General features: G+C 41.7%; 1 protein-coding gene across 6 annotated transcripts in view; it reads left to right on the top strand.

Annotated features, from left to right (window-relative positions):
- Positions 1 to 24,328, top strand: part of ARHGAP26 (Rho GTPase activating protein 26) — a 363,812-nt gene that overhangs the window by 177,667 nt on the left and 161,817 nt on the right. For all 6 annotated transcript variants that reach the window (XR_014788384.1, XM_084838781.1, XM_084838783.1 and 3 more), the window contains exons 12-14: positions 2,866 to 2,902; positions 17,177 to 17,242; positions 18,266 to 18,340. Coding sequence is in view for 5 of the 6 variants with exons in the window: in XM_084838781.1 (XP_084694907.1) it covers positions 2,866 to 2,902; positions 17,177 to 17,242; positions 18,266 to 18,340 (178 nt within the window). In the remaining variant the exon portion in view is untranslated. The remainder of the gene's footprint in view (positions 1 to 2,865; positions 2,903 to 17,176; positions 17,243 to 18,265; positions 18,341 to 24,328) is intronic.

Raw genomic sequence — 24,328 nt, 5'->3', positions numbered from 1 at the left:
TTGGAAAAATGGGGGTGGGTCGAGGGGGGTCCCCCCGATTTTTTCCTCCCCCCCCCCGGGCCATCACATCTTTATGCAGGATCAGCTTCCAGTATGTTCTTGTATATTTGTAAATAAAATAAATATTACAAAGACACACTAAGTCTCCAGTGTGTTCCATACAAAGAAAACTGAACTCTGTAGTGCTATTCATGCACTTCTCACTGGTTTGGGTTGGGGAGTTCCTAACAATGTAAATGTTATGCCGTGGAAGAAGATGCTTTTACTGACAGCATCTTTTTCTGTTTCATACTGTGTCATTCCACCAGACCTCTCAAGCTGAATAAGTAATTTCTTTCTGACTTTGAAAAGAAATCTCTAATCTATTTGTATCTACAGTTATTTGAGCTAAATATATTGCTAGTAGTTGTTCTGAGATAGCTGGCTTCAGAAGCAGGAGCAGGACATTTTGTCAGACTATATTCTTCATTTCAAAACATTAGTGGACAGTAGAAATGGTCACTTATCTACCCTTTAAAATTTGAAGCCTCACCCGATATTCAGTCTATATATAATTCAAATGACTTTTTGATACCTCACTAAGTTATTTTATAAACAATTGGACTCGATGGTCTTGTAGGCCCCTTCCAACCCTACTATTCTATGATTCAATTTACCAAAGGGTAAAATTCTAGTCTTTCAAAAAGTAAATGTAAATAATTTGTGTGTGTGTGTGTGGGGGGGGGGTTGCATAGCACTTACACATACAAATACAAAAAAAAGGAAAACATAATTGAAAACACACACCACAATATAAATTCTGCTATCCCCCACAAGTGCAATAAATACATAGCTAGTATTTTTGTGAGATCCTGTACAAAGCTATAAATGTTCTAGATTGTAGATGACTTTATAAAAAGTGTAGCCTTATATAAGAATTAATTTGAGCAAGTCTGTAATGTTTAGACCAGCCTTCCGTAATCTGGCGCCCTCCAGATGTGTTGGACTGCAACTCCCATCATTCCCAGCCATCATGGGGCCAATACTTCTAGTTAAATACCCAATAAGCATTTTGGATAAGTACGCTACTCTCAGTATGAGTTTTGAGAGAATCCACAAAGTTATTGCACATGTCTTGTCTTTTTTCTTTGAATCAATTGGAAGGCAGGTGCACACATGTCTGTATATTGTATGTGGTTTTGCTTGCGCTTTTAAGCAGGTGTCGGGTAGGAAGAGAAAACAATGAGAACAAAAATAATTTCTAAACACTGTCCTGGGGGAAGGGAGGTGCAGAATTTTCTCCTCACAGTTTTACTTGGGACCAGGAAAAAAATGTGAAGAAGACACATACTAGGTGTCTGTGAATTCATATGTTTGCACATGTGTGAAAACCTGTGAATGTGAATGCTTGTGAGTGTGACTGCAGTTAAGTGTTGATAATCTGGTTAGACGTTTGGGTGTGCTACGTATCTCACATTGGCATACATAGATTTTGTAGTTTTGTCTCAGTCGTGTTAATACTATGCTTCAGTTCTATAGGGAAGAATACAGAGTTATGTTCCTATAAGCAATTAGATCAATTAACCAGCAACAATAGCTAACTGTTGGCAAAGAGTAATGATATTGGTGGTGTTCTGGCTTTGCTAAAAAGGACATGTGTATTGGAGAGATGCTGTAACTTGAAAAACACTGCTGTTCACTTTGAAAGACAACTGAGCTTTTATACGCCTTGTGGTTTCTTTTGTGCTCCCAACCATAAAACATGATTGTGGTAGAAATAGCCACATCAAATTGTCTGGATGGAAACGACATCATTCAGGATTCTGAGTGTGGTTTAGTTCTGGCACTTGCAATGTGTGCCTGGTATATAGGAAAGATCCTTCTGAAGGGCCCCATTTGTAGTTTTCAAGGACTGGAGACAACTGTAATTGTATGCTTAGAACCTAGGGAATAAAAGAAATTAACCTTATGTTTATATTGCAGAATTTTAAACAGGTAAATTTATTTTAAAATGTGTGTTATGGGATGTGTTGTTGTTTTGAGGAAAGTAATTATCACTGATTGATAGCATTGCTTATGCTAACTTGTATTCATGGGAAAAATGAATATGAGTCTGCCACCACTTTATTACTGAATAAATAAATCTCAAATGTCTTTCAGTAAACTAGTTCCCATGACAACTACTTGGGCTTATGTTCCACCCATGGTGACTGGGTTTTTTTCCCTGTTGTTCTTATTCAGAATGAGTTGACATAGTCACTGGAATGTTCCACCTCATGGCTGTGGCCTGGTTTAACGCACCACCGGAAACACTTAAAATATTGTTTGCATTGGCTTCTCAAGGACAGAATCTTTGTGGGCAGCTGCTTGGGCTCAAAGGAATTATCCTTGTTCAGTCAGAGGGTGATACAGATGACCTCTAAGTCTCCTTTAACTATGCTCTAAATTAGCAACGAAGTTGAAGGGGAGAGTTAAAGGCTGTTTCGCCATCCATTTGCAAAGTTGAAGAAGGGCTGCATATTGTTCCTAGCCACCCAAACTCATCTTACACGTACTGAATCCAACAAACCACTTTCACTACCTTTGCAATAGCTGCAGTGTTTGTTTTGGATAAAAGGTGTTTTGTTGCTTGTGTTAATTAATCATCATTGACATCATTTACTGTTGTTGTAAAATTGTTCAAAAGATTCTTTCCCCCATTTAATCTCTGTACATACTTTGTCTGAATCAAAGATCATAATCTGGTTTTTATTTAAGGTTGTAAGTCTTTTTTCTGGACGTGCTGCTCAGGTTCTCCTATGATATCTTTGATAGTATGAAGATATTGAATCATTGCTATGATACAAATATTGCAACAACGTAAATACTTTCCTCTTTATTTTCCAGGTCTATAATTCAAACAAAGACAACCAAAGTGAAGGCAGTAAGTAATTTTACTTACTTTTCAAGTAAGTCTGTGTATTACTGAAAGAATCATTTGTAGAACTGCAGCCCTGACTCTCAGAAGCCAGTAGGTGGTGCTACAGGTAATCCACTTTAGTCAACTAACGAGTAACGACATCACTTTTGCAAACTGATTTCTGGCAGTCATGCATGTTATTACTTTAAAGATCTGAGCACTGAGCATCACAGTGATGCTAGATCAGGCACTAAAGGATAACCATTATTTTGTGGCTCATAATGTAGTGAGATACTTAAATATTAAACAAAAGAGCTTTATAGTTTAAGATGCTTGAAGTACTGCAAGTGAACGTCCTGGATGAAACTCAAGAGCTGCTGAGTTCTGAAACTGGCTCTGTCGCAAATTCTTTGTTTCCTTTGGCAAGTTACTTAACAGCCTTTTGTCTCAGTTTACACAACCCAGGCACAGAAGTTTACAGAAGGGAAGCAAGAAGGAGAACTAAGATTTTTCTGAATCTCACTTCCTTGTTTCACCTTCCTTAAATTATGATTAATAAATGAAATATTTTGTGCTAAAAAGAGCTTGTTAAAGAGCCTTCCCTTGGATTGTCTTCAGGCAGATGAACTGTTGGGATGAAAGACTCTTTGTATATGAAGTAGCACTATTTAAATATTTTCCTCCTTTGACCCCAAGTGTTGGACAAAGCAAAGTGCCTGTGACGCCATCACTGGATAATCAGAACCTTTTCCCACTGCTGTTTAAAATCTAATCTGTTTCTAAGCAGCCAGTCAGCTTGCAAACGTCTGTGTGGCTCAACGTCTCCCACTCCCCTCTCCACTTACACTATGTCATGATGCTGCAGCAAACCTCTTGTTTATCCTGGCTGAGAACTACAAAGTTGTGGATTTTCTTTCTTAAATGTGTATGTGTTGAGCATTGGAATATTAATGAGTGGCCCTCTTTTTAAACCTGCAAACTTGGAAATATTTGGAAAGACTGTCAAGAGTGGGAGTTCCTGTCACCTTTTCTTTTTCTTTTTCATCCCCCCCCCCTTTTCTTGAAGGCAAGCAGCACTCAGTTGCAGCCCTTGTGAGACCATCATCCCTTTTCTTGCTAAGGGATCCCGGCTGGTGGTGTGTCTTTATAAATAGAATGTTGTCCCTAGTAAATTTGAGAAGCAGCATAGCTCCTTCAGCTGTTAGGTCACTCTGGCTGACAGACCACTATACAGTAGCTCAGCTTCCCTTCCTATCCACTATTGATAAATGGCACATAATTTTAAACCCTCGCTTTCCTCCCTTAGATCTCCTCTGTCCTCCTCAGCACAAGATTTACATACCTGTCATCTCTTTAATAAAACCAGTGAGCAATACAAGATGGTGCAATTAGAGGCAATTACACCTCAATAAGCTGTACAATTCTGTCAACTTCAGTCTTCCCCTTTTTCCCTGTGATATATTCACTGCCGCTTGTGTTGACTAAGTACACTGAATTAGACAGATAGAGCAATTCGATAAGAGACAAGCTAGCTGTTTTATATATATACACACACACATACTACAGTTACCCCAGTTTGGCTTTTGTTTTGTTTTTGTTTTTGGATGTTGTCTTCAGTGTGTAACTGCTTTAAAACTAGCACCATGCTTGGTGCTAATTCAGCCCATCACCATCACTGTGCCTGAATCCAGAAAAGCCCAGTAAGTAAGGAATAAGAGAAGGGTTGGCTTAGGTTTGCAACTGCGCCATGAGTTTGGTCATGCAGCTCTGAATTTGGAGGAGGAGGAGGATCCTACTAGCATGTAGATGATGCTTTGTGTTGCAGGAGATGATGCAGGAGAACTTGACATTGGCCTTAAACCTGCTGTATATCAGTGTTACTGCATGCGCGCGCATGCACACACACATACAGAACAAGAGTACCAGAGCCAGTGTGTTCTTCTCATCATAGGGGAATAAAGTATTAGCTACCTTCCTTGTAGGCTAAAATGTTTTTCTATATAGGCCTTATGGTAAAGTCTTTTAAATGGTTTCAGTGATAGAAATTCAAACAAGAATAACGTTTTGAGCAACCATTCCCAATTTTGGTCCTCCTGACCCACATACTTGGCATTTCCAAGCTCATCCAGTTGTAGTCATCAAAGGGGAAAAATACATACATACATGATTTTGTTTATTGATTTGATTTGTACCCCGCCTTTCTCCTAAGAAAATGGCACTCAAGGCAGCTTACAGTCACAAATAAATCTTGACTAAAACAATAATAAAAACAAATGTATTAAAACACAATTAAAAACACAACAACAATATAATAGAAACTGCATCCAACCCAACAGACCCACTTACATGCCAAAGGCCTGCTTGAATAAAAAAAAGTCCTTGCCTGCTGGCAGAAGGATAAGAGAGAAGAAGTGAACCTAGCCTCCCTTGGCAAGGGGTTCCCCTGGGAACATCCACCAAGAAGGCCCTCTTTCTCATCACCACCAAATGCACCTCTGAAGGCAGTGGTATCGAAGGAAGGCCTCACCTTAAGACCCATCTTAAGACCCAGGCAGCTTCATATGGGAGAAGGCGGTCTTTCAGGTAGCCTGGTCCCCGATTCTGCAGTGGAACCAGTGCATCGTACATCTTTGGAGTAGTGTAACATATCGTAAGCTTGGGTTTGGGAGCATCATGTTTCAGTCCCCCAGTTGTTTGGTTGTAAGGTCATAATAAAATAACCATTTTTTTTTTAACTGTATGGCAAAAAATACAAGTAAGAAATGTCCAATTAGGGGTTTTGGCAGATGCTTGCAGAATGTTGATTAATGTAGCTTGATGAGAAATGGATCAGCTTAGCATCCTTGCCATTATTAGTTTGTGTATTGTCACAGTTAATGTCACTGATGATTTGTCTTTGTCAATCGTACCAGGAAGTGGACTGTTCATTTACTTCCTTTCAGTACAGAGTTACTCATTTATTGAGATGACCTCTCCCTTTTCAGTGCTGTACAATGTTTATTATCATCACAGCAGTCTTAGGGAAGTAGATCAGTATTAGATAGATGAAGGGTAGAGTAATCCAGACCCCAGATCTAGCTTGCTGGAGGGGGTTAAGAATAGGAGGAGGAGCTCCTCTACGGGCACAGGAAGCTTCGCTGCTGCAGAGCCCTCCGCTGTGCCTGAGGAGAGCTCAGCAGGTGTGAGGCTGCTGCTGCTGGGCTTTCTACCAGCAGGAACTGACAGCTCTGAAATGGGGTATTCCTTAGGGCAGATGCGGCCTTGGATCCAACAGATCCAATCTCCACTCCCTTCCTCAAACCTGAAATCAAAACAACCCTGAAACCAAATGGCACTGCTAAAGAAAAGCTTTTAAATTATTTTAAAAGTCCCTTCCTCATAGAAAAAGTTAATCCATCTCCTTTGCTCTTTTCTGCAGTTTTTCCAGCCGTGATATCCGTTTGAGATTGGCATCATTTGTAATGTACAGAGTATTCCAAAATTCCCACTATAACTTTATATTGTGATGTTATGATACTTGACCTTTTGGGAATGGACTGCTAGTGCAAGAGGAACTAGCAGTTCCTGAAATAACCAGAAATGTGTGGGAACGCTCATTTCTGGAATGGGGCAGGTCAGCGGAGCTGACAGGAGGAAGCTCTGCTGACCTGCCCCATTCTGGATATGAGCATTTCCATTCATTTCTGTGCTTAATTGCTAGTTCCTGTTCCGCTAGTGCTATAGGACTAGCAGAGGCACAGCTGCAGTATAGGATGCCCAAGGCTTTTATCATGCAATTGCCCTGCCTCATTCACAGATTTTTTACAGGCAGTCCAGACAACATCATCTTACACTTGTCCAAATAATATCATCTTCCTCCCACTGCTTCTTTTATCTTTTTTCTTTCCACAGTGACACATTTGCCCAATGTCTCTTGATTGGTAGTGCCAGGAGCCCTCCATTTGGAAGCACCCTTTGTTTTCATTCCATTTCCTAATCATATATATTAATAGTGAATTCAGTTCTCTGCATGCCAGTTCAGAATGGCACCATCCAGAGGGAGGTAATGGTAGGCTTGGGGGTCCCCAAAGTTTTGCAGAAATATAACAAATACTTTGGAAAACCCTTATTAAGGGTGGGGGAACCCCCAAACTGCTGAATGTGGACTGAGCATGCTCAGCGGGATTGGAATGCTTGCTGACTGTTGGAATGGAGGAACAAACAGAAAACCCTGGTGGGAGGAGAATAGAATGCAGTATCGTAGAAGATGGCATGTTTGCAACCCTGGACAGGAGCCCTCTCCATGGCAGTATTGTTGCAGTCCCCCACTTGTAATCCCTAGTAGCGGTTTTGCCTGTTTTGTTGCTACAGCACTGTCAGCATTTCCGGTGACCTTTCTTTCCATCATGACCTCCATAGTTGAGAGCCAATTCAGCAGGGCTTTTTTTTTAAGGGGAAGCCAGATTTCCTCGAATTTTGTGTTAGGTTCTGTAGTTACAATTGTAGAATAAATACTGCCCTGGTCTGTTCTCTCCCTTTTAACACATGTTAAAAGGGAGAAAAGGGTGGTGGTTTTTGTTTTGTATTGTTTTGCAGGATGGTCTAAGAAAGTACTACAAAGTGAGAGAAAGAGAAGGATATTTGGTTGTAGCGTCAGGAAGGAACTTTCAGCACATCCCCATATGTTTAGGTTGCTGCATGGTGCAGCACTCAAGAGCCCTTGCACAGTTCATAGCTTTTGGGTATCAGTTCTTATGAGTCCCCCATTTCGAACATTTATTGGTGGTCCTTTTTTACGGCACTGAAGATGGTTCTTTATGGCTACTCTTCAGCATATCAAGTGTTGGAATTTTGCAGTTTTCATTTGCAAGAACAATAGGAAAAAGGAAATCTTGTTGGTGCCTTTTAAACAGCTTTCCTTGGAAACAAAGAGAGCATCTTGACCTGCCTAGAGTCCTGAAAGAATTTCTAGTGGCGGCCCACAGTGCAGTGGGAAAGGTTCCACCTCATGGGATTACAACTCTAAAGAAAATAAGATTTGCTTCTTGGATCAGACCCAAGCCTTCTCTAATGCAGAGTTCTGTTTCCATAGTGGCCAAGCAACTGCTTGTGGGAAGCCCACTAGTAGGACATTGGTGCAACACCTTCCCACTCATGTTTCCCAGCAAGTGAAAAATAGAGGCATACTGCTCCTGATACTGGATGTGATATATAGCCATCATGATTGGTAGCCAGCCTTATTCTCCTGAGATTTTTTTCAGGATATAAAAACTTACGAAAATGTTGACTAGCAATTTTCCTTAACTACAGTCACCATATGGGCAGAAAAACCTTTAGGAATTTCCTTCATCTTAGTGGAAGAGTTCCTGATGAAAATAAGAAATCCAAAAAGCATATTTTTGGAAACAAATATGGGCTTTTGGAACAGAATTTGTTTACTGGTAATTTGGGCACAGAATTCTGAAATGTATTGATCTTCTAAAAGACACGTCATTCTGGTCTCTCTTATTAGTTAGTCACTGGCTGTTAATTCTGGATTTGCTCCAGTTGTAATACAGAGATGTCAATGCCTATTTTTTCTCTCCTTCATCTTCTACAGGGTGCTCCACCCTTTGGAGTCCATCTCTCTGTAGACTAAAATGATCACAGATGTCTTGCTTAAAATTATTCTGATTTCTTTTCTGATTCTTTTAAAGGTCTTCTCCTAAATGGATTTGGGAATGGTTCCATGAGATCCAGTATTTGAGCCCTCCCCCTCCAGTTTTGGACCTCACCCTATCATGTCATTTTTGGGATGTAGTAGTTGCTGTACCTGTTGCTAACAAAAAATGTGAGGAAGCAGCTCTTGAAAAGTGTAGTTTTACCTCACCATTTGAAACTGAGATGAGGCAGTAAGTTCAGTGTTGCAGGCATGCATTAAGAGACTTCTGAAGCAATTCATATTTGGAAGTCAACTATTAGCCATTCAGATTTTGATAGCCGAAGAATCTATTCATGTGCCCACTAAGAGAACAGACTTGTAGCTGGACCTTCTTTTTAAGCCAGGCATAGTTTTAAAAGTGATTTTCTTGCCAGCTGTGGGAGTTCCAGCAGTGAAAATGACAAAGAGAGTTCCAGCTGTGTGTCTGGTATCTTTACAAGCAAGTAAATAGCCATAATATATTCGTACAATGCAAGTTACATGGGAATCTCTCGCTTGAGCCAGGCTAGTGTGTGAAACCATCCACAGCCAGTGTCGTCTTATAATTACAGGTGCAATTACACATGTTATCCATTACAAAACATGGTTACTGGCTTTCATAAAAATTATTTCAGCCTTTTTTAGCCCATTTTGAATGTCTGGGTACTTAAGACAGGTATGTCGAAAATAGGCCTCAAAGAACCAGACTCGCAGAATCTAATTTCCAGTACGGCTATGGACACCAGTTACTGGGAAACGTGAGCAGGAGGGTGCTGTTGCACTCATGTCCCGCATGTGGGTTTCCCACAACGTGGTTGGCCACTGCATGAGGAGAATGCTGGACTAGTTGGGCCTTTGGTCTGATCTCTTTCTTGGTCAGTCACCACTAGGTCAGATCCCATCAGCTTATATATAAAGCTGTTTTTTTGCCCCAATGTGCATCACTTTACACTTGCTTATATTGAATCACACTTGCTATGTTGATGCCCATTCTCCCAGTTTGGAGAGATCCTTTCGGAGCTCTTCACAATCCGTTTTTGTTTTAACCACTCTAAATAATTCAGCATTATCAGAAAGCTTGGCCACCTCACTGCTCACTCCTAATTTCAGGTCATTTATAAACGAGTTGAAAAGCATTGGTCCCAGCACAGATTGCTGTGGAATCCCACTGTTTACGTCCTCCAATTGGGAGAATTTACCATTTATTCCTATTCTATTGCTTTATGTTCCTTAGCCAGTTAGGGCCTCTCTTCTTATTCCATGACTGCTAAGTTTTCTCAGTACTGTTTGGTGAGGGACTATGTCAAAAGGCTTTTGGAAGTCCAAGAAAACAGTGGACTGACTGAAAATTGTAATGGTTGCAGTGTGAGAAGATATGAAAAGTCTGTCAGTGGTACTTGATTTGTGATAGCCCATTCACATGTGCAACATATTATTTTCTATCTATCTATCTATCTATCTATCTATCTATCTATCTATCTATCTATCTACTATCTATCTATCTATCTATCTATCTATCTATCATCTATCTACCTAATCTCCTGCCTTTCTGCCCAAAAATGACTCTCAGGGCTATTTAATTAAATCTTAATTAAAACTTTGCATAAAAACAAATACATTTAAAGCACAATAAGGGCACAATCTTATGACTTCTGCCCTTGATGTTCGTAAGCCTCTGAACTTGGAGGCTTAGGAGTATCCAGTGCAGAGAGGTGGAGGTGATAGTCGCCTCTGCCACTCCTTTCACTCTGCATTTTTTAATGAATTGTCTACAAGACTTTTTATACTTGGGTGCATAGTTGAGTGTGAATACAAAGATACACAGATATGGTTCATCAGATGCGAACTAAGCTTATGTGTGTTATTATTTCCATTCCTTCTTAAGACGCACCGACACATGGGCTCAATTGCCATACACATGTGTGTTCTAAGGAGGATCAGGAATGATAATGTAAAAGGCACAGTTCACGGTAGATCTGCCAGTCATGTATGTTGTAGTTGAGTACAAGAAGTCTAGAGTACAAGAAGTTCATACTAGAGTACAAGAAGTCTTGTTAGGACTGGCCATATGATATGTGGTTGTAGTTAGTAATAACCTCTTTCTCCAGCTTTCTGTTGTTTCTCTAAATCCTTGTTTTACATTTTCTCTGCAATGAATATTTTGTTCACCTGTAAGAGCTTACTTTATTTGCAAAAACAAGAACTTGCTAGTGTTTTTTTAGCTAACCCTTTCGCAAATTGAGGAAGTACTTTTCCTTAACAAATGGTTAACTGTAGGTAACAATTCTGATTTAAAGCCAGCCAAGTCATATATTATTCCTTCAGGGATCTAGCACTTATAACACGTCTGCTCCGTACTAAGTTGTTGAAATTAAGTTTGAAGAAGTGTGCTAAAGGGGCCTAATTGAGTCTTATTATTTCCTTAGTGAGAATGTTTTAGTTGTTATTCCACAATTCATTTGCATGCCTTCAGGACACCTTAATTTGCATGGAATAAATATTTTAATTCCACATGGTAATAATGCATTATGGAAATCTGCAAGCGAAATAAATGAAAGGAGCTGTGGAGTCTAGTCCAGTGCAATACAACCTTGTGTGTGGGAGTGTAGCAAATAGCAACAATAATGAAAAACAGTGAACATCAATATGGCTTCTCATTCCCAAGTTATTCCCTCTCATTCATTGTTCTTGGATGGGATAACACACCACAGCTTTCCCTAAAAAATCACTTCCAGGAGAGCGGATGTGTTGGCTAAAATGGGCTTTATGGCCATGTTAGTACAAGAGCCCATGTCAGAATACCTACGTCGTAAGCCCAACATAAACTCCCTATTTCCCCCTCGTACTCCAGCTTCAAAGCTCTAATGAAGAAAAAGTGGCTTGTGCTTTCTCTTTTCTTTCCAGAATTTTCTCCTTTTTTGAAAAGGCTGCTATGTAATCACATCCAGTGAAGCAATGAAATCTAGGTAGAGATCTGCACATTGTTGGATCAGTAACTGGTTAAAGAACAGAAAGCAGAGGAATAAATGGTAAATTCTCCCAATGGGGGGAGTTAAATAGTGGGGTCCCACAGGGATCTGTATTAGGACCAGTGCTTTTCAACCTGTTCATAAATGATCTGGAATTAGGAGTGAGCAGTGAAGTGGCCTAGTTTGCAGATGACACCAAATTATTTAGGGTGGTTAAAACAAAAAGGGATTGCGAAGAGCTCTGAAAGGATCTCTCCAAACTGGGAGAACGGGCATCTAAATGGCAAATGCGGTTCAATGTAAGCAAGGGTAAATTGATGCACGTTGGGGCAAAAAATCCCAACTTCAAGTATAGCCTGATGGGATCTGAGCTAGTGGTGACTGACCAGGAAAGAGATCTTGGGCTGTGATAGACAGCTCAATGAAGATGTTAACCCAGTGTGCAGCTGCTGTAAAAAAGGCAAACTCCATGTTAGGCATAATTAGAAAAGGAATTGAGAATAAAACTGCCAATATAATTCTGCACCTATACAAATCTATAGTGCAACCGCATGTGGAATACTGTGTACACTTCTGATCACCACACCTAAAAAAAGATATTGTAGAGCTGGAAAAGGTGCAGAAAAGGACAACTAAAATGATCAAAGGGCTAGAGCATCTCCCCTATGAGAGAAGGTTATAACAGCTGGGATTGTTTAGCTTGGAAAAAGGAGGGTAAGGGGAGACATGATAGAGGTCTACAAAATTATGCATGCTGGATAGGGAGACATTTTTCTGCCTCTCAAAATACTAGAACCTGGGGTCATCCTATGAAGCTGATTGGTGGGAGATTCAGGACAGATAAAAGGAAGGACTTCTTCACACAGCGCGTAGTTAAAACGATGAAATTTGCTACCTCAGGATGTAGTGATGGCTACCAATTTGGATGGCTTTAAAAGGGGGTTGGACAAATTCCTAAAGGAAAAGGCTATCAATGGCTACTAGTCTGGATGGCTATGTGCTACCTCCAGTGCCAGAGGCAGTGAGTCTATGTACCCCAGTTGCTGGGGAACATGGGCAGGAGGGTGCTGTTGTGTCTTGTGTCCTGCTTGCGCATTTTTGGTCGACAGCTGGTTGGCCACTGTGTGAACAGAATGCTGGACTAGATGGACCCTTGGTCTGATCCAGCATGGCTCTTCTTATGTTCTTATGTTGATCTCAATGAGTCTGCTGGCTTACTCACACCTGTGTACCTCAGATTGCTCTTTGAACGCAGTCCTATTTCCATCCAATCATTTACTTCATCATTTAAGAGTGAAATGTTTCTCAGAAGAATGATCAACCCATCTGTGTCAGCGTGGTGTATGACAAGATTAATTGGTGAGGTACATGACATTGCAAGGTGGTAAATCAGTAAGGAATCTGCCTCTTCATGGGTACGTTCGAAGAAACTCTCCTCACTGCATTGTATAGTACAATCCACTGTATGGAAAACATAACTCACTTCTTTAAGGGTTCTTGCAATACCTTAAGACCTAGAATTATGTAATTATGTGACTTTCAGGCTTTCAGTAGAAACAGCACCAGAGCCTCTTTGAAGTTATCATTCCTTAGTGCTCCAATGAAATCAGAAGGTTGTCTAATTTCTACTCTAGAAATTGCATATTCCTGGTCATGGCAGCTAATGTTGGCTCTTCTGTTTCATTCAGAGACTTTGATTGATGGAGTAACTGTCCTGTGCAGTTTTGATATATGCCAGGCAGATGTGAACTCCGCCAAGCCTTAGGAACAACCTGTCAAGCAGGCTCCTTTCCACAGTACACAGTACAGCAGAAGTATCAGTACATTTCTGGAGCTGTACTTCCTTACTTAACTCAGTACAGTGGAAATTGTTATGACTTGGATCATATTAAATGGACTGATTTCGAGTTGGCTCCAAGTAAAGTAGTTAGTCTGGCTATTTTAAGATACTGGAAGGTGATCTATACCAAATGGTACCTGTTTTTATTTATTTAATTTAATTTATTTATTTCATTTCTGTACCGCCTAATAGCCGAAGCTCTCTGGGCGGTTCACAAAAATTAAAACCAAACAGCACACAATAAAACAATTTAAAATATATAGAACATTAAAACCATGTTTCAGCCATAATGTAATTCACACACACACCCTTTCTTTGGAGAGGTCAGAAAGGAGCATGCCCCAACAAAGTAAGTCAGATTGGACAGTCTGGAATTATATACACTATTCCCCAACAGAAGCTCCTTGTTTCATCCATGTATGTTATGATGTAAATATTGGCCCCAAAATGGGGCCTTGGGGGGCTACCACCCCCCTAAATGCCCCAGCATAAGACTGGCAGTTTTGGAGATCCCACAACTTTTTAAAGATGTCTAGATAGTCAAACGTTTTGTACCTTATGACATAAGTATTTTGAGATGGGCTCTTGGACTATGTGGAAAGGCTCTGCTTTCTAGGCTATTGTGTCATAACTTCCTTACCAATAAAGTGGTAGTCACATAATCTTTTACAGCCATGACTTTAGAAAGCTTTTGCTGCAAGGCTTGTATTGTAGCCTTCCAGTAATTCTGGTTGCTCTTTTCTGTAACTTCAGCTAGATATATACCAGCTAGATATGTTTGAATGTTTAAAAATATTACTATTTATGGCTGTGTTAGGCCATTAGGTAATTTAGTGCGCCAGGAAAGGCAACTGATCTCCCCAAACCCGCAGGGCCATGTTCAGCATAGCTGATTGATTTACAGCCCCAATTCAGTAGCACACATTGATTGACAAGGGTTGTCAGCATATGCTTTTTTGATGGCTGTTCAATCATTCACCCTCCAACAAGTGGCAGGATATAATGCCAGTTCTGAAATTATACACAGTTGGAATGATCGAGCCTTTCTGGCCTCCAGAGCAGGATGGTGGTGGGGAGATGCTGCACTAGTCTCAGTCTTTTGCCTGCATTGTGTTCATGCACACACTCTGGCAAAGCCTGCCAGTGAATAAAGGCTGGGATTTCTATGCTGGATGTGGGCAGCCTGTGCCCATGTGAGGAGGACTGCCGATCAGCCATTTACAGACTGCAGTGCACATGGATACGGATAGGGTAATAGCCAGTGTGGAATATTTTTTTGTCTGCTGAGCCATAGACCATCACTTAATAACTGCAACCGCTTTGAGCCTTTACTATCAGTTTCCTTGCCTGTGTTTTCCCCATACATTCATCTCTCCCCGCCCACCCATATATATATCCTTAGTAAATCCTAAATCCCTTTATCTGTTTTTGGTATTTGATGCTGGTGCTGATAATGTTCATACGTCGTTGTTGTTGTTGTTGTTGTTGTTAATAATCATCCTGCTTTTCTATAACTGTATTGGAAGTCTGTCTGATTTTTCCATTGTCACAGGACCATTAGGCATATCCTCTCCTCTGTTCTCCTCTTTCTGGTTTCTTTCCAGTTAGTTCTTGCTTCATCATCTTTTTAATCTTTTCTTAGTGATATGTGTGTTTTAATTTATATATAGGTCCTCTTCTGAATGATATCTATGAGTCATGGTGGTTTTTCCTTTTCTTTTTTAAATGTTCTGTTAATGGAAACATATCCTACAACGTTATCCACACTTAATCTTCAAGTGAACTAGAAACTATGTCTGGAAGCAAAGCTCTTCTGCTGTTTTGTGGATGCTAGGGAGACATTTGGAGATGGGAAAATCCATTCATAGGAGTGAAAGATGAAAATAATCTATTCATAGGCTAAAACACCTGTGACTTTAATCAGGTCAAAGAGATTACTATATAGCCTAGCTAGGAGTCCAGCACTAGGGTGTCTTAAGACTAATAAAGAAGTCCTTGTCATTTTGGTTTTAGTTTTGTTACATGATGTGCTCTAATTAGACCCACGTACAAACTTGCGCATGTTCTAATGAGACTCACACACCTGCTTATAAGAAATCTTTAGACCTTGGCAATAGAGCATCTTTGGCTAAGAAGGTGATCCCCACCCAGAGAGATTCACACTCAGACACTGTTGGAGAGGATAATGCCACAGTGGCCCATTTATTGAGGTTTACAAAGATTCAAATGCACAAGCTAGTTGGGGGGAAATAGCTGAGCAAATGGATTTAACACTTCAGACCAGTTGGGAATGCTTCAGTCTTCATCAAGTTATGCTTTAGTGGGGAAATTAGCTGCACTCTTGGTGAAGCTGAGCTACAGGCCTAAAAGTAATTTTCAAGACTGTGGGAAGGAGTCTTCCTGAGGCTTGGAGCATATATACAGAGAGAGAGAGAGAAGGGAAAGAGGGGGTAGAGGCTACAATTTGTACTAAGACTTTTCTAAAAACAATTATACCTTTCCATGGGCTGAAGCCTTTTGCTGCTGGCAGGAACTAGTGTGCGTTGCAGTTCCTGGTCTCAGGTGAAGAGGAAGGAAAGCAGAGAGCCTTGACTAGGGAGGCAAAGCACCCACTCTTGGTATCTTGCTCTGGCAAGCAAGGAGCTTAGTGATTTCAGCATGGAGCCTTTCCTCTGGGAGGAGAGACTCAGTGATTTCAGCAGTCGTGTGGCACTATACCCCTGGAGGGGTGAGGCACCTAGTGATTTCAGCAGCATGGCCCCACACCTCTGGGAAGAAGGGGACTCGGGGACTGCCCCAACCTGAGGCTTCTTACACAGTTCAGAGAAAGGCGGTGACATCACAACTCTGATGAACCAGGCGCTGCTCATAGGCACTGGTAATGTGGCTACTTGCTGTGAGAGAAAGACTGAGTTGGCCTCCCATCTTGTATAACAAAAGAGGGTGCTTGGTGATGATGGTTGTTGTTCAGTCATTAAGTCGTGTCTGGCTCTTCGTGACCCCATGGACCATAGCATGCCAGGCCTTCCTGTCCTCCGCTCTCTCCCAGAGCGTGCTCAAGTTCATGGGGGATGATGGGTGTACCTACAAAAACAAAAGTCCTACTTACGGTCTCTTACTCTTTTTACAAAAGATAACTTTACATGTTAATGACTGTCTTAAAGACAGGTGTCAAGGCTGGAGTTCAACAATAGGAGCATATTGCAGGTACCAGATAACACTCTTGCTATCCAGCACATTCATGTTTTGCTGAATTTTTACCCCCACCTTTGCCTTTGGGGAATGCATTTTAAGAAGTCCATTAGAAACCGAATTGCTTGATCTAGTCTTGCATGTTGCTCTCACCCCCATTCCTGTGCCTTTCTCCCACCTTTGCTGATGCTGGGGATGAAGATGCCTGGCTTTTTCGCTGTGTCTCAAAATGGAGTCAGTACTGTTCACTCAAAAGAAAGCTACTTCGTAACAGTTGACTGGGTAAATCCTTACATTTCTTCATTGAAGAGGGGTATTTTCAATGTGCTGGATCTGGAGTTTTATTCTGCTGGCAGGAGTATCCCCGAATAGAATTCCACTTAGAAGGTTCCCCCTAACATGGGGTGGCGTGGGGAGGCAGTTTTCACTGATTCCTCCCAACCTCTCACAAAGTTATGAATAGAATTCTTTTAGAGTTCAATTGTTTGGTTGCCTGTGTGTTGATCATCATGTTTTTCATGTTTACACCAAAACCCATCTTCAGAGTAGTATTGTGTTTCTAAGGTGTTTTTGCTGCATGTAAAACTATTCCCATTTTATCACTTGGTGTGTCCTTACTTGTTTTTCTTTCCTTGCAGCTGCCCAGTTGGATAACATGGGCTTCAGCATTGTCAAGAAATGCATCCATGCTGTTGAAACAAGAGGTAGTGTGGCATACCAGATGTTCTTGTTTCTAGGATGATGTTCTGTGTCTCTTCCCAGATATAAGACTCTCTTGTGTTTATATAGCAAGTGTTGCCTTCCTGAGAATTCTCTCCATCCTCTGCTCTCTTAGGATTATCGCAATCAGCTTGTGTTACTGACAAAAGGTGGAAGCCAAGACATTTATTGAAATAATTTTGAGTCTCTCATTTATATAAATCATTATTGTGATTGACTGCTTCTTGCTGGGATCCTGCACCCTGTTAAGTTGTTTTCTGATCATGAGTTGCCAGATTTGTATAGCTGATCTATGGCAGCCTTCCCCAACCTGGTGTCCTCCAGATGTTTTGTACAACTTCCAGCATTTCTCAACATGCTAGCTGGGGCTGATGAGAGTTGAAGTCCAAAACATTGGGAAGGCACCAGGTTGGCAAAGGCTCATCTATGGCTTTTTAGAGGAACTGTTGCGGTGTAGTTTAGTTAATATATTACTACGAGTCTATTTTATATGGAGTCAGTGACATGAGCATATGGTTTTTAAAAAGACTGTTTTAACAACATTGGCCTTCAGTAAAATGGTATGTTCAGTAGGATAAATAAAATTCCTCTTCTCTAAATTTTTGTTTGTTTTGTTATCCAGCTGTGTAACCAACATTGTGATTATATGAAAAGTTTAGGTGTCCCCTGTTTGTGTACAAGATCTTTCCCTATTCCCAATAGATCTTCACGTGTTGGGGTGTGTCTCATCCTTTACATTTTCTTATTATTGGCTGATATGAGGAGAGACTAACCTCTTACTGAATTTCTGTCCTGGTCAGTAACTTGCAACACATACTCCAAAACAAGACATCTAACCAGAAAGAAAGACATCAACTATTTCTCTTAATAAGCAACTTTGAAAGTGTGTAGGGAACTGTGAAGGAGATTGAATTAGTATAGCTCTTTCAGATAGCTTTCTAAAAAGAAACATTACATTTCTTTTCAACCATTTCTCCAAGTTCAATAAAAATCTGTTCTCCCCCTAGGGATCAATGAGCAAGGACTCTTCAGAGTAGTTGGTGTGAACTCCAGAGTTCAAAAGCTATTAAGTATCTTAATGGGTAAGTACATTCTGAAGGAAGCAGCTTGCTGATTTTCCTTGGAGACAATTGTGATGGGAGATGCATTTGATAAGGAACTGAGACCCACTGGTGTGCATTTCATTCTGGGGGGGAAAATAATTTCTGGTATGAGATCATCAAAACGTTCACTGGACTATAATGCTGAGGCACAGGAATCACTTACATGAAGCAGAACCTTGTAACAGTTAAATTAAGTGCTATTCAGCTATTCTTAAAGTGGGTACAAAAAACATGCAAGGAGAGGGAGTGTGCTAGCCTCGCCCCCTCTGTTGTCACCCTCTACTCATGGAGGGTAACATTCTGATGAGGAGAGCTTCCTGTATCTGTGGAGGCTCTCCACCTGATTGAGAAAAATAAAAACAAAGAATGCTGGAAAATCACGTGGAGGGCCTCCACGGGTGCAGGAGGCTCTCCTCTTCAGACTGTTGCCCTCCATGAGTAGATAGGGTGATGAATGTGACAGCAGGGGGTGGGGGTGGGGTGGGGTGTAGTGTGTTTGCAATACCTACTTTAGAAACGCCTGAATAGGGCTTTAATAGCCATTGTTTCTGCTTCACTTAAATTTTGCAAATCTGTATGCTTTCCCAAATAAAACTCATAAATAAAACTCTAACCCATTTTAGCATTTATTTGTGCACGAGCACCATGCATGTTCTCAGGCTTCTAAATTTCTTCTGGTTTAGTCTTTCCCTCCCCACATTCCCTTTCTCTTCTTGTGTGGATGAGTGGGGCATAGATGTGTCAGTATAGACCCACACCTCTTACGTCTGGAAGTAGCTTTGTCTGTTATGATTGTATGGCGGACTTCCTTTCAGGAGCTCAGAGCAGATTTTAGGATTTCATTCAACAACCCTGTGAGTTGTATTATACTGAGAGAGTAACTTGCTCAAGACTACCCAACAGGCTTTTCAGCCTATTTTCCACACCCAGGCCCAGTACTCTGACCACTATAAATTCCTAATAGTGGTACTCACTTCCTAGGAAGAATTACCTTTTCCTCACCATAGTGATACTAGCAGCTGCTTATCTTGTGATGTGGTCAGAGTACTGAAGGACAAAAGGAAGTGATTTACTGCTTATTGGAAGGACAGACACTGAAGCTGAAGCTCAAATATTTCAGCCACCTAATGCGAAGAGAAAACTCCCTGGAAAAGACCCTGATGCTGGGAAAGATTGAAGGCAAAAAGAGAAGGGGACGGCAGAGGATGAGATGGCTAGGTAGCATCACCGATGCAATGAATATGGACTTGAGCACAGTCCGGGAGAGAGTGGAGGACAGGAAGGCCTGGCGTGCTATGGTCCATGGGGTCACGAAAAGTCGGACATGACTGAACGACTGAACAACAACAGTAATGTGCAATTAAGAAAAAGTCTATTAACTATCTATAATTATGTGCGTGTAGATGATATTTACATAAATTCTGAACCCAGAATTACTCTTTCATTAACAAACTGAAGAATTGATGCTTTCAAACCATGGTGCTGGAGAAGACTCTTACGAGTCCCCTGGACTGCAAGGAGGTCAAATCAGTCCTTCCTAAAGGAAATCAACCCTGACTGCTCACTGGAAGGTCAGATACTGAAGCTGAAGCTCAAATATTTCAGCCACCTAATGCGAAGAGAAAACTCCCTGGAAAAGACCCTGATGCTGGGAAAGATTGAAGGCAAAAGGAGAAGGGGACGGCAGAGGATGAGATGGCTAGATAGCATCAGCGATGCAATGAATATGAACTTGAGCACACTCTGGGAGAGAGCGGAGGACAGGAAGGCCTGGCGTGCTATGGTCCATGGGGTCACGAAGAGTCGGACACGACTTAACGACTTAACGACTGAACAACTACAACAACTACAACAACTTCTATAGACGTTTTGGGTCCGTAGCTATTCCTCTAAGATAGTAGCAAAGATGAAGTGCTCAGTCCTTTGTCAGAAGCCTTCTAATCGATATGTGACAAGGCAGAGATGGTTGTGATGGGGTTTGAATGAGAGATAGTCAAGCAAATAGCGGGATGGAGTAGGAGAGAGTGAGGTGGCAATAATATTTTAGGGAATATTGACTATACTGGCCCAGAAAAGGCACAGCTTTGCAAAAGAAGCCTTGAGGAGAGGGAACTGTTTTGCAGATGAGTTGTTCAAGACATGGAAAAGCAAACCAGAAAGGCCAAAGACAGATGAGCTTATAAAAAGAAGAGATGGCAAGAAGAGGGAATAAAGGTGGTGTAGATAGAGTCTGAGGCAGTGGAAAAGCTGTTAAAGTTAGGAATAGAAGGTTGGCGTTGATGGACAGAGAGACAAGGAGTTAGAGATATTTAGGGAACGATACAGATTACGTTAGCAGAAGCATTATCGATTTGCAGAAGAGCAGGAAATGTGGCCTGAGGAAACAGAAGGCTGCAATCATATCAGTGAGATTATGGGCAAGGGTTTTGGCTAGGGATGTCAGAGAATTTCTCCATGAATCTCAGGGAGGCCGAATGCCAGCGCATTCGGCCCCCCGAAATTGGTGGAGAAACGGTCTGCCCCCCCCCCCGGACGGGACTTACCTCATGCGAATGTCCCTGGCGGCAGCAGCTCCAGTGGCGGTTCGGCGGTGGCGGCCGGTCTTCCGACTGGCTGCCGCCGCCGCCATTTCCAAGTTAAAAAACAACAACAACAAACAAACGTGATAGGCTACGTAAAGATTTACGTAGCCTATCATGGCTAGATTTTTAAAAAACACCGTGATAGGCTATGTAAATGTTTACGTAGCCTATCACGGCTGACTTTGGGAGGAAAAAAAAAACGCGTACGCAAATGGCGGCGCCCATAGGCGCCACCATTTGCATTCCTTATTTTGGCATGTGTAGTCTACGTAAACATTTACGTAGACTACGGCGAAAATAAATGGAACGCTACTTGCGTTCCCCTTATTTTCGCCGTAGTCTACGTAAATGTTTACGTAGACTACACGTGCCAAAATAAGGAATGCAAATGGCGGCGCCCATGGGCGCCGCCATTTGCATACGCACTTTTTTTTTTTTTTTTTAAGTCAGCCGTTATAGGCTACGTAAACATTTACGTAGCCTATCACGGCTGACTGCAGGGACGCAAACGGCGGCGGCTACAGCCGCCATTTGCATCCCGGCAGGAGAGGAGGTTTCGCAGCCGGAGGGATGGGGCGCCTCCCCCCCTGGCCAGAATTTTGGGGGGAGGGACAGAGCGCCTCCCCCCCACCACGAATCAAGCTTCGGGATCAGGTAAGTGACTTTCGTACATCCCTAGTTTTGGCCAGAGAGAATGGGAAGAGAGATCCTGGAAATGTTGAAGAGACAGAAGCAGCTGGAATGGATTTCCACTTGGACGTGGGAGGATTTTTGGTAGCAGGGATGGGAAGAACCCTAGAAAGCTGCTGCCTGTCAAAGCAGATAACAGAGTGTTATATGGGCCATTTTATTTATTTATCAAAATTATTTATAGACTGTCTTTCATCATAAAAGAGAACAAGATAGTTTACAAAATAGGATCAGTACAATAAAATCACAATTAGACACAATTTTGGATACGCCAGGTATCCAAAATTCAATAATTCAGTAGACAGGCACTAAAGATCAGTGGCCGGGACTGCCTGCCTGAAAATTTTCTGACCAGTAAAACACTGTAGGTGCCCATCAGAACTCTAAGGGAAAGTTGCTCTACTGTATGGGGGCCACCACAGAGAGTCGCCATAAAATGTACCTCCGATGAGCACAGCATGACTAGAAGGGCCTCCAAAGATCATAGAACCATAGAATAGTAGGGTTGGAAGGGGCCTACAGGACCATTGAGTCCAACCCCCTGCTCAATCCAGGAATCCAAGTCAGAGAATCCCCAACAGATGGCTGTCCAGCCTCATCTTGAATGCCTCCAGCGTGGGAGAGCCCACTACCTCCCTAGGTAGTTGGTTCCATTGTCGTATTGCTCTAAGAGTCAGGACGTTTTTCCTGACGGTCAGCTGGAATCTGGCTTCCTGTAATTTGAGCCCATGATTCCATGTCCTGCATTCAGGGATCATTGAGAAGAGATCCTGGCCTTCCTCTCTGTGACAATCTTTCAAGTACTTGAAGAGTGCTATCATATCTCCCCTCAGTCTTCTCTTCTCAAGGCTAAACATGCCCAGCTCTTTCAGTCTCTCTTCATAGGGCTTTGTTTCCAGCCCCCTCATCATCTTCGTTGCCCTCCTCTGAACCCTCTCCAATGTGTCTGCATCCTTCTTCAAGTGTGGTGCCCAGAACTGGACACAGTACTCCAGATGAGACCTAACCAGTGCTGAGTAGAGGGGAACTAGTACTTCCCGGGATTTGGAAGCTATGCTTATATTAATACAGCCCAAAATAGTGTTTGCCTTTTTTGCAGCCACATCACATTGTTGGCTCATATTCAGCTTGTGATCGACAACAATTCCAAGATCCTTCTCACTTGTAGTATTGTTGAGCCACATATCCCCCATCTTGTAACTGTGCATTTGGTTTCTTTTATCCCTATTAAATTTCATTCTGTTATTTTCTACCCAGCGCTTCAGCCTATCAAGATCACTTTGAATTTTGTTTCTGTCTTCCAGGGTATTGGCTATCCCGCCCAATTTTGTGTCATCTGCAAATCTGATCAGCATTCCCGGTACCTTGTCCTCCAAGTCATTAACAAAAATGTTGAAGAGCACTGGGCCCAGGACTGAGGCATGTGGTACCCCACTCATTACCTCTCCCCAGTTTGAGAAGGTCCCATTGATAAGCACTCTTTGAGTCCGATTCTGTAGCCAGCTGTGGATCCACCTGATAGTTGTTTCATCTAGCCCACTTTCAGAGTACCAGTGCTATAATTATTATCTGGCTTGGAAAGTGGCTACCTGATTCTCTATACAATCCCTTATTTAAACAGAGCAAATACACTATTTTGTACTGCAGAAATGTGTTTGTTTTACATAAACAGCATGACATATGACTTCAGAACTGAAGCCCTTCTTTTCTCATCTCCTTCTTAGAATGTTTCATTCTTACATAAAAACAAAGGCAGCCATGTTGGCCATAAGAACAGTGCTAAAATCCATATAGTGTAATACCTTTATTAGGTCAACTCAAAGATCACAAAAAGTGTGCAAGCTTTTGAGATCTCCAGATCTCTTCATCAGGATGTAACAAAAAGCAGGTTGGTCGGGGGAATGGCGGGGAGGCTGCCTGGATGTTGTAGTCGGGATGTCTGCATCGTCAGTGCCTTAAGATGATATGATGGATATAATGTTTGCAGACATTAAAATTGGCCTCTGTCGGGTGATAGGATGGTTTCAGTACCCCTAGGACCACTAGGGAAGACGAAATTAGCAGGCAATTGTAGATCCTCCATTTTTAAAAATATAAAATCCAGCAGTTAACTTAATACTGTCTCCATCCTGGGTGAAACAGACAGGTTCCTTGGTTGGTGGAAAAGAGATGTGGAGATCAACTAGACAGTCTTTATATCATTCATACTAATGATTCTGACCTCTTCATGTTTTTCCACTGCTGACATCAAAACCTGTGGGCAAATGAGGCAGATTTTTACTCACATCAACAGACCTATATTTAGAAACAAATGCAGTTAGCATTACAGGTTAACATTCAGTTTAAATGGCAGCTGGATCAGGTTTCAGGGAAATACAGCTCGTCGTGAAAGTGCCATGGCAGTTTGTGGAGTGACGTTTCTGTATGGAACAGGAAGCATGATACGGCTGATGTGGCTTGAACTTGGAGCCCTCTGTGGACAGAGTGTTGCAGCTGTGCGAGGGCTTGGCACTGATATCCTGTGTGATTTTGACAAGGCTGAGCCTTGCAGTCCCTGAACTTTCCCACTGTAAAAGGAAGCATAATTACTCCCTGTCAAGTTCTTGTGCAGCGCCAAGTCTGCACGGGGTTTTTTTTGGCTGGGTTGTAAATGAGAAACACAATTGTTGGTTTTTAAGCAAAAACAATGCTTTCT

This window comes from Heloderma suspectum, chromosome 2 (assembly GCF_057233095.1).
Source record: "Heloderma suspectum isolate Gila_16-S chromosome 2, 16-S_ref, whole genome shotgun sequence".
Classification (NCBI taxonomy): Eukaryota; Metazoa; Chordata; class Lepidosauria; order Squamata; family Helodermatidae; genus Heloderma; species Heloderma suspectum.
Note: the sequence above shows the minus strand (reverse complement) of the source record. Positions and strands in the feature narration are given on the sequence as shown.